The 12,770-nt window shown below is 45.3% G+C and overlaps 1 protein-coding gene across 5 annotated transcripts in view; it reads left to right on the top strand.

The window, feature by feature from the left end:
• tanc2b (tetratricopeptide repeat, ankyrin repeat and coiled-coil containing 2b) overlaps positions 1 to 12,770 on the top strand; it is a 140,804-nt gene that overhangs the window by 91,420 nt on the left and 36,614 nt on the right. For 3 of the 5 annotated variants that reach the window (XM_056429844.1, XM_056429843.1, XM_056429847.1), the window contains 3 exons: positions 1,685 to 1,801; positions 7,155 to 7,303; positions 12,473 to 12,656. In XM_056429844.1, coding sequence (XP_056285819.1) covers positions 1,685 to 1,801; positions 7,155 to 7,303; positions 12,473 to 12,656 — 450 coding nt within the window. The remainder of the gene's footprint in view (positions 1 to 1,684; positions 1,802 to 7,154; positions 7,304 to 12,472; positions 12,657 to 12,770) is intronic. The other 2 variants (XM_056429845.1, XM_056429846.1) reach the window with 1 other exon arrangement.

Genomic DNA, 12,770 nt, shown 5'->3' with positions numbered 1-12,770 from the left:
TATATATCCCGTGTAAATTAACATTTGAATATAATACATTTGCATTACTTTTCCAAACATTTTGGGATTTTATTTTTTTCAATTACTTTTCTAGGCCTGGAAATAGCCATTTAAAAATGCCATGACTTTTCCAGGTTTTCCATGACCGTACGAACCCTGTTTGGAATAAAGGGTTGAAAATTAGTGTTTTTTTATTTTTTATCCGATTAATCGATTAATCGAAAAAATAATCAACAGATTAATCGATTATCAAAATAATCGTTAGTTGCAGCCCTAGATGTATGTAAATCTAAAAATAAGTCTGAATCAGAACCTTTTTATTGTAAAGTATGTTTTCATATACAAGGAATGTGTCATGGCGGGTGGTGCAACAATAACATTAAACAATCAACAACAATCAGGTAAATTTATAACGCGAAGAAATGGCCAAATAATGTCTATTAAGAGTTTACAATGTAAATGTGAGATGTAAATTAGTAAGTCTAGTATTAGGACGTCAACACATGTTTGTTTTTGTGCTAAGAAGTTTAGACATTTAGACGACAGCTCTCGTGTTTAAACTAGGAGTAATGTAGTTGAAATATGCTCAAGCTATACACACACGCACGTACACACACACACACGCGCGCACACACACGCATTAGCTGTAACAGAAACCTCACTGGTTCACTGTGTATCTTTTGGTAATGTGCACTCACCCACCATAGGAACGCTGCACAGTTGCAGCATACATAACATTTTTAAACCCTCATTTAACCAGATTAACCAATTGAGAACAAATTATGCTCAGATCCTGCCCACACAAGTACAAGAAGAAAACAAAAACAACTTCACTCTATTTAGTTTGAATTCGCCGAATTCCTTCGCACACTTGGGGTTGTGTCCAACTCGATGACCGCCGCCATCGCTGGAGTCAGAGACGAAGTTTGGATATCCCGAAACCTGCCGTACGCTAGTAAAGCTTTGGAGGTCACACTTTGAGAGAATAATGTCCGCTGTAAATTGCTGTGCGTGCAGTTTGTGTCCCAGCACAGCTGTTCTCCTGAGTAACAAGTGCTTTACATGGCGAGTGTTCTTTCTTACAAAGAATCCCCTGTGCCCGCCTGCCCTCATGGTACCGCAAGCCGGTTTGGGTAGAACCCAGAAAAAGATTGTGTCACAACCACCACCCCCGGCTTCTCTCTCTCTCTCTCTCTCTCTCGTCGAAGGGACTCGTTTGATGTCTCAGACTTCGTGCTCGAGGCGAGAGAACATTCCAAAAATGGATCTGATTTGCATTCTCGGTGTGATTATGACGCCGGACAAATAGACACAACACTTGTTTTTTTTTACACAATCCATCTCTTCAGTTTAAAGGGCCGTCTCGTTTTGGTACTCTGAGTGAAATGAAGGCCTCTACAGAGGAGGTGTGGTGATACGTTCACATTTCAGCGGCTGGTTGAGGCTTTATTTGACCGAAGGGAAACACAAAGCGGCCTCATGAAGCCTTCAGGAGGTCTCAGCCATGTTATCAGTGTGCTACTTCAAGCTCTCTATCTTTCTCCCTCTCTGTCCTGTCCCTGTCACTCCTCTCTTTCTTGTCTTCTTCCATCTCCCTGATCTGTGTATATGTGTGTGTGTGTTTCTGTGTGTGTGCATGTCGTCCTCTCCTTTCTCTGTGTGTGTGTGCGCTTTCTGCTCCCAGCCCCTCTGCGGAGAGCAAAGTTTGTGGAGAGCCCTCGCATTCCACAATCAGAGCTTGGCTCCCCTACACACACCTCCACCACTGCCAAGAATCCAGACCTGGACACATACTGCCCTGGTAAGTCTTTGGCCAGCTCATCCCTCATTTCGCCGTGTTACTTTTCTGCATGTTGGTTCCTGTTTTTGCGAATGCAGCAGCAGCGAGAGAGCGATTCAGGAGATATCGGGCAAGTTTTTGCAGCTTGCTCCCGTGAAGACGACACACATTGCAAAAGGTGGTTGATAAAATAGCTTTGCTGATTCCCACAGTGCCCCCCCACCCCCTCCCTCCCCCCCCCCCCCCCCGCGGTAAAGCAGGTCACTCGGGGATAGCGCTCCACTGGGATTCGCTTCTGGTATATCTGCTTTCTCATCTCTCCTCTCCACTTCCTGCTGCCACTGAGAAGTGCAGCGTTTGCTTCCTCGCCCTCTCTTGTCGGGTGTGAGGACTTCTCCTCAGTGGGACGATGCCGCAGCGCCCCGTGGCCGGATAAAGACACACGAGCAACGGTCTCAGGACTTGTGTAACTTAGAGAGGAAAAATGGTGGAAAGAGTGCTTCCAGCCTCTTCTGCTGAGTCTCTGCTCAATGGGAGCTCTAAGTAGATGACTAGAATATACTTTTTTCTGTACAGTATTTATTTGTATACGAGTCTAACTAGTGTGTTAGGTAAGACCCTTTAGTTCCGTTGACTGGCTCGCTGTTGAAGCTCACGTCGTCGTCCCTGGCTTCATTTTGCATCACACCTGTGAAATAGACTGTGAAATACCCGATCAGCTGGGATGAGCTGTCGAGAGCTGCTGCAGATGTGACATTTCAGGGCTGAGATGGTAATCTCTCGAGCGCCATCGAGACAGGAAAACACTTGATTACTTCAAGGAATTCTCTGTTTGTGCAATAACAACTTGAGCCGGAGAGAAACCAAGAGGGATGAGACAAGTTTTCTGGACTCACGTGATGACCTAAGCATCCCAAGTCAGTCGGCACTCTGCCGCTGACATCCGGGAGCACGTCCGGCGGATTTTCTTTTACAGCCCACAAAGAGATTTATGGTCTCGTAAATACGGTTTGTGAATATCTCGTATGGGGGCTTGTGAAGTTCACCGCAAGCCGTCCTCCATATATCATCAGAGTGAAAGCTCTGCTAATGATGTAAGAGCTCAAAACTCTTGACAGGAACTTCCCGGACGAGTTGTGGCCGCAGACGGATACAATCTTTTGTCATTTTAGATCTTAATATTCATATCTGCTCTCTGTTATTAAAGAAGCCACTAAGAACATTTCGGCCTGTTTGAATATAGATGATACCAAAATCACAATTTCTCTTTGATACCTTGATTCTATAAAAAAACAACTGACACCATTCTTTACGGGTTCACAATTGACTTAAACAAGGCCATTACTGAAACATAGGAAATATACAAATGACACTATCACGAGACCAAACATTTGAAACACAGATGTCCCTCTTTTGGTTTGGGCATGTGAACCGTAGCCGACAAACAACGAAGCGAAAAACATGGAACTTCATGTATTTGGGGAGCGCCATACAGAACAAAGCAATTAAAATGTATTAAATAACAACACGCCATTAATATGAAATGTAAGTAAAAGACGAGACCAATGGTGAACATTTAAATAGTCTAATTAAATTATAATGAGCCAAAAGCAACCAGTAATTAAAAAAAAAATCAGGTTTTTAAAGTGTTGTGGAAAAACTATTGAGAAACTGTCCATGTGTGAAATAACCGGATAACAATGTGTATTTTGGTTCATCTAGAAAATGTGACACTTTATTCAAATACATATTCAACACAAAGCAGTCGTGCTCGTTGTCACCCGGGATATAAACGCTACAGTGAATGTGTGATGTAGTCTTGACTCTTGTGTATACATGGACTGCATATCATCTCCGACCCGACTAACCCGGCATCCTGGCGTGCCTTCATGCATAAAACCTCAAATTTTTGTTGCATAGATACGATCACGAGGAATGTGAAATCCTTTCCTTTCATCTCGCGATTCGCTTTCCGGCCGCTGGTTTCCCTCCGTGGTGTGTTTGCAGGTGCATTCCTATCTGGCACTCGTGTTTTCTGAAATAGGTGTGAATCCCCCCGGTGACCGTTTCCTTCTGGTTGTCAAAGCTACCGTGTGAGTTCATTTGCACCTGTCGCATAGAGACGCGCCACCTCTCCTCTGAGCCTTCTCACGTCTTTTACCTTTTCTATAAATATGCGCGGGTTCCCATTCGCCGTGGGTAAAATACGCATGTGTGTTCTCCGTGGACTTGAAATGAAAGTTAAACGTGGCCAGGTGTAGGTGAAATAAGAGCCGGCGTGCGGTATGTGCCATCTCACCTGCAGGCCCGGACCTATTAATACCTTAGTCTCCTGTGCTGCCCAGTCCCCTGCCTGCAGCACACATGCCGCCCTCCCTCCCTCCCCTCGGGGCGCGAGGGCAGATCTGTGGACGGCCGGGGGGGGAAAAACAGATGCGCTCGCACAGAAACACATTCCTAGCTGCGCGCAAAGATAGTTGCTATGGCAACCATCTGTCTCCTTTGCAGCTCAGGAATCCAATGGTAGAGTGTGTGTGCGAGTGTGTGCGTCTTGGTGGGGGACGTCTTGGACGAAATAAGAAATGTGTTTAATGCCGTGGTTGTTTTCATCTTCAAGTTTTATGATGAAGGATCCCACTGCGATGACAGGCGCCCGATGAGCCTCTTTCGGCGAGCGTTTTGTCCCCGGTGCCGTCGCGTAGCTTTGAAAGCGATCGCGATGTTTTGTTGACCTTCAGTGGCTCACGTGAGATGTACTGTATGTGATTTGTCATAGCATGTATTTTAAGAACAAAAAGCTCTATGAACGGAAATAAATCAAACGCCACAATATGGCGGCGCACATATCCCCTTTGATGAGAGCTCATTAGTATCGGTTACTTTGAGGAGGGTTTGAAAACGGATGTACATGATGTTTATGAATGTTGTTTTTCTAACGTTTCAAATTGTATTTGACAGCTCCGTGGTAGTAGCCGGGTCTGAGCGCTATGTTTGACTCGGGTTGTTTTTAGAGTGTGTGGCGTTTAAGGACACAACAGGTTTGCCTATGTTTAGCTCAAGGGAGTTACTGTGACCTCCGACCTCCAGAGAGTTTTCTCCCACCTACATTATTTTTCATATGAAAAGCACAGACGGCCCTCTGCACGGCGCTGTCCGACAGCTGGCTGTGGCCGAGCTCGTGAGGCCAACGGAAAGGAACCAAACCGATGTGGTACAGGCGGAGGGAGAGGAGCGAACAAATAAATGAGTGAAGAGGAACGCAGACCAACACTCGCAGAGAGAGGGAGAGAGGGAGAGAGACAGAGCCCCCCCCCCCCCCTCGTTTGATCACACTCATGGCCGCAAACCCTCAGGAGCAGTTGACTAATCAGTGCTAATGTATTCACTGCTGGCTACTCCCAGTCTGAGGGAGCCTCCACTGCCTCCATGTCCAGACGCACAGGCAGACAGACGACACACACACACACACACACACACATATATTTATATTGATATAATGGGCCAGTGGATAGATGTTCATGCCTCTGTTCACCTGCAGTTCTTCCCCCCGCCCCTCAGATTGGCCACGGGTCTCATTCATCCCCTGCCATATTAGCTGCAGGAAGGTGGAACAGTAACACCATTTACCTACATCTGCTCCATTTCTGCATTCAGCCCTCATCCTCGAGGGATGCTCGGGGATCCGGTGACCTTGGGGGCCCCCCGTGAATGTATTCTGCTCCATATATCCAGCTGCTTTACTAAGTCGCTATATCCATCTCATCACAGCTTGCACGTAATTAGCATTTTTTGGACCTAATGCGTACTGTGATTACCTCTTTATTGGTTGCGAGTGTTGTTTATTGAGGCTCGGCAACACATCGTGTTTCTTTTTGTTTTTTTACCCTCCCTCAGGAGGTGCCAGTCTTTCTTACTTGCTCAACGGGACTTTGAGTCAATGTAATGAGCATCCTGAGAGTGGCCCGACGGTCCGTGCATGAGCCCAGGCTTTAGATTGCCCTTTCCATCTGAGAGTCTTTAAACGGACGAGAGAGAGAGAGAGAGAGGGAGGCCACATGCTTTTAGACGAGCTGTCTGTCTCAGAGAGGTGGTGCGGCCGCTGGGACTTTCTAATGGTCGTCAGTCAGGCCTTCGTGTCTCTACCTGCCAATCTGGTCCGACCTGCCCGGCAGGAAAACGAGCGAGAGAGAGAATGAGAGAGAATGAGAGGGAGAGGGAGAACCTGTCCGTCCACTCTGTCTGGCTGCTGTTTATTTAAACACCAGCTATCTGGTGCTTCTGGCTTTAATGTCATTAATGTCTCGGCTAATTCTCGGGCTCGTTCATCCAATTACAGCCGTTTGTATTTAAACGTGTCACTCTACTGGTTGTGAAAAAAGAGTGAGTAATTAGTGAAAGCTCGAGCTCCCCAGAGTGACACTCTAGTGAATGAAGAGAAATTGATATAGTAGGCACCCCGAGGGCATGATAGACGGGTGTTATTTAAAAAAAACTAAACATGACACCACCAGTGAGGGCTTGTTATGGGTGGAGAGTAACCAGGTAATAGGGCAACAAGATGATGTCATTTATGGAGTTGGTTCCTCCTGCAAAGATGACAACTGAAACCCCTGAGTGTGTGTGTGTGTGTGTGTGTGTGTGTGTGTGTGTGTGTGTGTGTGTGTGTGTGAGAGTGTGTGTTTGTGGTTTGTGCTCATCTGATCTTCACATAATCTCACCTTGGTGTTTTCTTTCCTCTCCTCAGAGCGAGGAGTCTCTGTAAACAGGATAAAGAGGTGGATACACACCCACGATGTCTTTTTAAAGACACACACAGTCTCTCTCTCTCACACACACACGCGCGCATACGTGCAGGTGAAGGGCGTATCTCATCACGTCACCTGAGCTGCTGCGGTGATGAGTGGTGCGGAAGGAGCCTCCATATGAAGAGGGCTTTTTTTCTTTTTGTTCTCAATGAGCTCGTAAAGGATTCTGACGGGATTTGTATTTCCTTTTTTTTTTTTACCGAAGACGGCTCAACGGAGACGTCCGGCTGTGGTGGAATGTGCCTTTAATGCGCAGCTCTGAGATACGGGAAACTTGTGGTAAGGGTGTTTCACGTCGTTTGCCCTGAGCGCAGGTGCTGTGTGTTCTGTATCCGGGTGTGTGGTTGATGCAAAGCGAGTGCAGCCGATACAAAGAGGTGTCGGACAGGAAGTTATTTAAAGGGAGTTTTATTCATTTTCGCGGGGTGAAAACGAGCTGCTCTTCTGTTCCTACCTACCACTGACACACATTTGTTATTTCTTCCTCTCCCTCTTTCTCTCTCTCCCACCCCTCCCCCAACCCCTCTTCCACCCCCCTCCTCCTCCCGGCTCTCTCTCTGACTCTGCAGGGGAGTCGAGCCATGAGCTGGGCCCCCCTCCGTCGGTGGACGAAGCAGCCAACACATTGATGACGCGCCTGGGTTTCCTTCTGGGAGACAAAGTGAGCGAGGGGCCAGCCGGTACCCAGTACAGCATGGAGGAACCCGAGGCGAGACAGGTAACGGGCTCACTCGTGAAACTGGGCTTTTTTTTTATGTTTCACAATCGCATCTTGTTTTGAGGAAGCCACTGAGAGACTCCCTTTCGTCTGTTATCTTTTCTCAAGAAGCTTTAGTGAACAAAACCCTCCAGACTGTCAGACTTCTGATGAACGGTTGGAGCCAACCAGCACGCTTTAGTTTCTCCATCCCTTCATACTATTGTTACGCTTCGTCTTTATCAAAGTGTCTCACCGTGTCTGTTTCTATCGAGAGAAATCGTGCTTCGCTTTTCGAACTGGAACAAACACCCAGTCGTCTGATTCGATCTGTTTTGACGTTTATCTTCATCATGTCTGTGTTTGCACTCGCTTCTGACAGATCTCTGGCTGTCACGGTTGCCAGATCAAAAGACCAATTCAGAATGTTTCAGAGTCTCTCCATAAAGTATCAGATATCTCACCCGTCTAATTACCTTTAAAAAAAAACCTCTAAATCATTTATTTCCCATTGTGCGTTCTAGAACGTTGCCCTCTTGAAAGCGAGTTTCTTGAGGTGCTGCAGGTTCGAGGTTCGTCTCCTGCACCGCAACCTTTCAATTTGTGAATTTGGCAGTTGTGCAACAAACGCTGTAAGCTCTGCAGCAGGTGCCCTGGTTTCTCTACCTAAACCTGATTTGACAGGTATGATTTACCCAAACCGAAGAAAAGAGTGGCAACGACAGAGGGAGAGAGAGAGAGAGAGTAAAAATGAGGAGGGGAGAGAGAGAGAGAGAGAACCTGATGCTTGAGCCGACCTATGAGTCTGCACTAAAGCAGTGTGGATAAGCGATTAGCCTGATGGACTGCCTGTGCTTGGTGCGAACGCTGCTGTAGCAGTGGGGGTGTATAAATTGAGAGAGGTTTATTCAAGCGGCTCTTTTTAAAGAGACGTAACTCACACTAGCGCTGCATCGCGCACACTGTGCAAACTTATTAATTTACATATCTGCCCCAAATTTTCTGGCTCGTTTGATTCATTAATCGGCAAAAAAATTCAGGAAAGAAAGAAAGAACAATGACAAAATATTGTCTTGAGATGACATCGATCAGCAGATTAGAAGAGAGAGGGCTTTTGTTGGGATGTTCCTAATATGGTTTGTCTGTCTTTCGATGCAGAACAAACATTCCGGTTATCTATTCGAGTCACACGTGTGATCCGGATACGTTTAGGATGCCGAAAACTCCCCCGTGACGCTGTCACAACCAATTTGCTCACCATTTTTAATACTGTCGTTAATTAACAAGGACGCCAGTCAGATGGCAATCTGCTCTGAATAAAGATCAGTCGGCATTAGGTGAGGGTTATTTTCTCTTTTTTATTGTTCTGTAAAACACCAATCCACCATTTTCCATTTGACGTGGTTGAGTTCCTACAGTAGCCGGTGTCTCTGCTGCGAGACCGCAACAGCTGATGGATCAAGGTGACCTTAACTCGCGGGGAGTGCAGTTATAATTGCCTTCCGAGCTCTCTGAACGTAGAGGCAGCGCTCCGAGTTAAATCCGATCCTCGTGCGACGTTCGAGGTCAGGTGCCCTCCATGCGGCTCATTAGCCCAGCCGATAGCGCTGTGGTGCCGCGGCGTGCTTGTGTACCTTTTTATCAGCTTCGGGGTCAAGCTCCGGCAAACGCGACACACCCCGTCGCCGGTGATGGCCGAGGCTGTCCAAAAGATTTGCCTCGGTCAGTCGCAGGCTCACAAACACTTAGCAGAGGCCGTGTGCGGTATGGGCAGCATGTCGACCGGTTTACAGACATTTATAATCATATAATTATCCAAACACGAAGCTCCTACTTCTGTCCAGCTTTGCACACGTTACAGAGCTTATGAAGGCAAGTGTGTTGTTTCACAGGGGCGTTAATTACCTTCGCATTGAAAATGCCGGAAGGTTATGTTTTGATCGCCGTGTATTTATTTATTTATTTATTACCTTCGCATTGAAAATGCCGGAAGGTTATGTTTTGATCGCCGTGTATTTATTTATTTGTGCAAAACTCCATGTGTTATTCGCAAAACTCCAAAAGTATTGAACCGAATCGCATGAAATTTGGTGGGATGATTGTTTATTATCCGGGGACCAGTTGATTAGATTCTGGGATCGATCGGGTCAAAGGTCAAAGGTCATGAACAGGTCAAAATCTTTCGCAAAACTCAAAAAGTATTGAACCGAATCGCATGAAATTTGGTGGGATGATTGTTTATTATCCGGGGACCAGTTGATTAGATTTTGGGATCAATCGGGTCAAAGGTCATGAACAGGTCAAAATCTTTCGCAGAACTCAAAAAGTATTGAACCGAATCGCATGAAATTAGGTGGGATGATTGTTTATTATCCGGGGACCAGTTGATTAGATTTTGGGATCGATCGGGTCAAAGGTCAAGGTCAAAGGTCATGAACAGGTCAAAATGTTCTTGAATCGCATGAAATTTGGTGGGATGATTGTTTATTATCCGGGGACCATTTGATTAGATTTTGGGATCAATCGGGTCAAAGGTCAAGGTCAAGGTCATGGAAAGGTCAAACTCTTTTTTTTACCATAGCACGATATATTTTGTCCAATTGGCATGCAACTAATGCCAAAATGTTCATAATTCAATGCCCAATCTTGTGATATCGAAAGGTATGCACTCACGAGTGCCCATTCTAGTTTATTTATTTATTTATTTGTATGCGTGTTATTCGCAAATCTCAAAAAGTATTGAACCGAATCGCATGAAATTTGGTGGGATGATTGTTTATTATCCGGGGACCAGTTGATTAGATTTTGGGATCGATCGGGTCAAAGGTCAAAGGTCATGAACAGGTCAAAATCTTCGCAGAACTCAAAAGTATTGAACCGAATCGCATGAAATTTGGTGGGATGATTGTTTATTATCCGGGGACCAGTTGATTAGATTTTGGGATCGATCGGGTCAAAGGTCAAAGGTCATGAACAGGTCAAAATCTTCGCAGAACTCAAAAGTATTGAACCGAATCGCATGAAATTTGGTGGGATGATTGTTTATTATCCGGGGACCAGTTGACTAGATTTTGGGATCGATCGGGTCAAAGGTCAAGGTCAAAGGTCATGAACAGGTCAAAATGTTCTTGAATCGCATGAAATTTGGTGGGATGATTGGTTATTATCCGGGGACCATTTGATTAGATTTTGGGATCAATCGGGTCAAAGGTCAAGGTCAAGGTCATGGAAAGGTCAAACTCTTTTTTTTTACCATAGCACGATACATTTTGTCCAATTGGCATGCAACTAATGCCAAAATGTTCATAATTCAATGCCCAATCTTGTGATATGCGAAGGTATGCGCTCTACCGAGTGCCCATTCTAGTTGTTGATGTTTTTTAAAGATTCTTCCCCCGTTATTTTTCTAAAAGGGGCTGGAAAACCACAGACCTCTCATCACAATATAGTCCAACTCAAATGAACACGTCTCGGGCAGAGTCGATCAACAATGAACACCATCTTTGTCTCGGGTGTTTTGTAGTGGTGGATTGGATTCAAATGATTGATTTTAATTCAGAAAAATGTATCTTAAAATTAACGGTTGTTATACCAAAGCATTTTACATTAACACACACCCATGCGCGCACACACACACACACACATATAATAAGCACTTTCTACAAGTGGACCCGAGGTTCAAACCGCCAGCTCTACGATCGATTGACCTTCCTGATCTATCTAATGAGGAGAAGCCTGTCATCGGATAATTGACAGATCAGCCAATAATGAAAATAATTGTTAGTTGCAGCTTGACTCCCGAGTGTATGTGTGCGTGGGCTTTTGTATTGGCTCAGCGTGTCCCTTCAGTCTTCCTCCCGCAGATTAAACTAGACTAGATATAGCCTTGAGCCCCACCCCCCCCCCCCACCTTTCTCTTGTGCCTCTGCACTTCCGTGGACGCAGCATGCACTTCGGTGTGGATGTTTGTGTGCCCGTGCGTCTGTGGGTGTCTGCAGCAACAGATGAGATGCAGCAGAGTATTATTGTTGTGTGTGTGTGTGTCCTCCCCGTGGTCACTCGTCTCCTCATTCAAGCCCACAGAGAAGAGTCACGTCGGGTTGCCAAAACATTGCCACGACTTGGTAGGATGTATATTCAGTGCTTTATTTCAGTTCAAGCACCAAGGAGGGGAAGAAGTGTTCTGAGCTCAATCCAAATTGTTAGTGCCATTTTCCATATTGTAATTGTAATTGTAATTTAGACTCCGATTTAGATACTATATTATTTATATTTATATTTATATTTTGTTTGTTATAGTATTGCATAATTGTATGTTATAGTTTGCATTGTTTAGAATAATCAGAGGTGAGTTGTGACGTATTGAGCTCGCGCATTGATGTATCAACGGGCGGACTTGTTTCACGGTTGCACCAGAATTCAGTAAAAGGAACGGAGCGAACTCACTGTTTTCTACCGTTGTTGAAACACACTACACGCGTAGACTCGTTCTTTCCGTCTAAGAGTGGTTAAACCAATGGAAATGCCAAGAAACATCTACTGATGACAATAAGGGAGTTTTAGCCACTACACAAATAATAGTAGTCATTTAAAGTTAAATAAACTGAAGAACTACAGTACACAACCTCACATGTGCCAAGGGACTGTGCTGAATCTGATTTTGGAAATGCCACTCCCCCTTTTCTTTTTAAAGGGTTAATGACTGTTTTCCTGCATTTAAAATGTTGCAGCTTGCGTCCCTGATGCGTAGATTAAACTCTACATTGTTTTTTAATTTTTATTTCGTGCCTTACTCCTCAGCGACAGTAAACCGTGTTGCACGGTACATTTTTAAAGTGGTTCTATGGTGTTACAGCCGACAGGTGCTATTTATTTACATTAATGGAGAAAATATAATTGTTTTCTGTGGGTACGTACACTTTTTGGGTTTCTAGTCTGGGATTTGGAAAGCTCACTAACAGCTACAGATTGTGTGTTTTTGTATCCGTGTGGAGAGAAAATCTGAGCAGCATGGGGGCTGAGCTTTTAAGAGCCGCAATATCGAAGTGACATTTTGCTCTGAATATGTCATTGTTCTTTGACTTTTCTAGCTGTGTGTTCTGATTTAGTTTCTTGGAAACAAACAACGTGTGTGTGTGTGTGTGTGTGTGTGTGTGTGTGTGTGTGTGTGTGTGTGTTTGTGTTTGCTAGGGCCAGAACCAGAGGATCAGCCCGTGCTCCACCCTGACCAGCAGCACTGCCTCACCCCCTGCAGGCAGCCCCTGCTCCACCCTCCCCCCTGCAATGCCCGGCCAGGCCGGCAACAGGGACTGCGTCTACGGCTCCGTCACCAGTCCCACCTCAACCCTGGAGAGCAGGGACAGCGGGATCATAGGTGAGATCTGCACACACGTTCACTTTTGAATGTATTTTTTTTTAAACTGCATTATTTTACATTTTTCTTGTTCGCTTCAAGAAGGGATTTCTCTCTGAACAACCACTAACCCTT

Source organism: Pseudoliparis swirei, chromosome 13 (assembly GCF_029220125.1).
Source record: "Pseudoliparis swirei isolate HS2019 ecotype Mariana Trench chromosome 13, NWPU_hadal_v1, whole genome shotgun sequence".
Taxonomy (NCBI): domain Eukaryota; kingdom Metazoa; phylum Chordata; class Actinopteri; order Perciformes; family Liparidae; genus Pseudoliparis; species Pseudoliparis swirei.
This window is presented reverse-complemented; position numbering and strand designations above follow the sequence as displayed.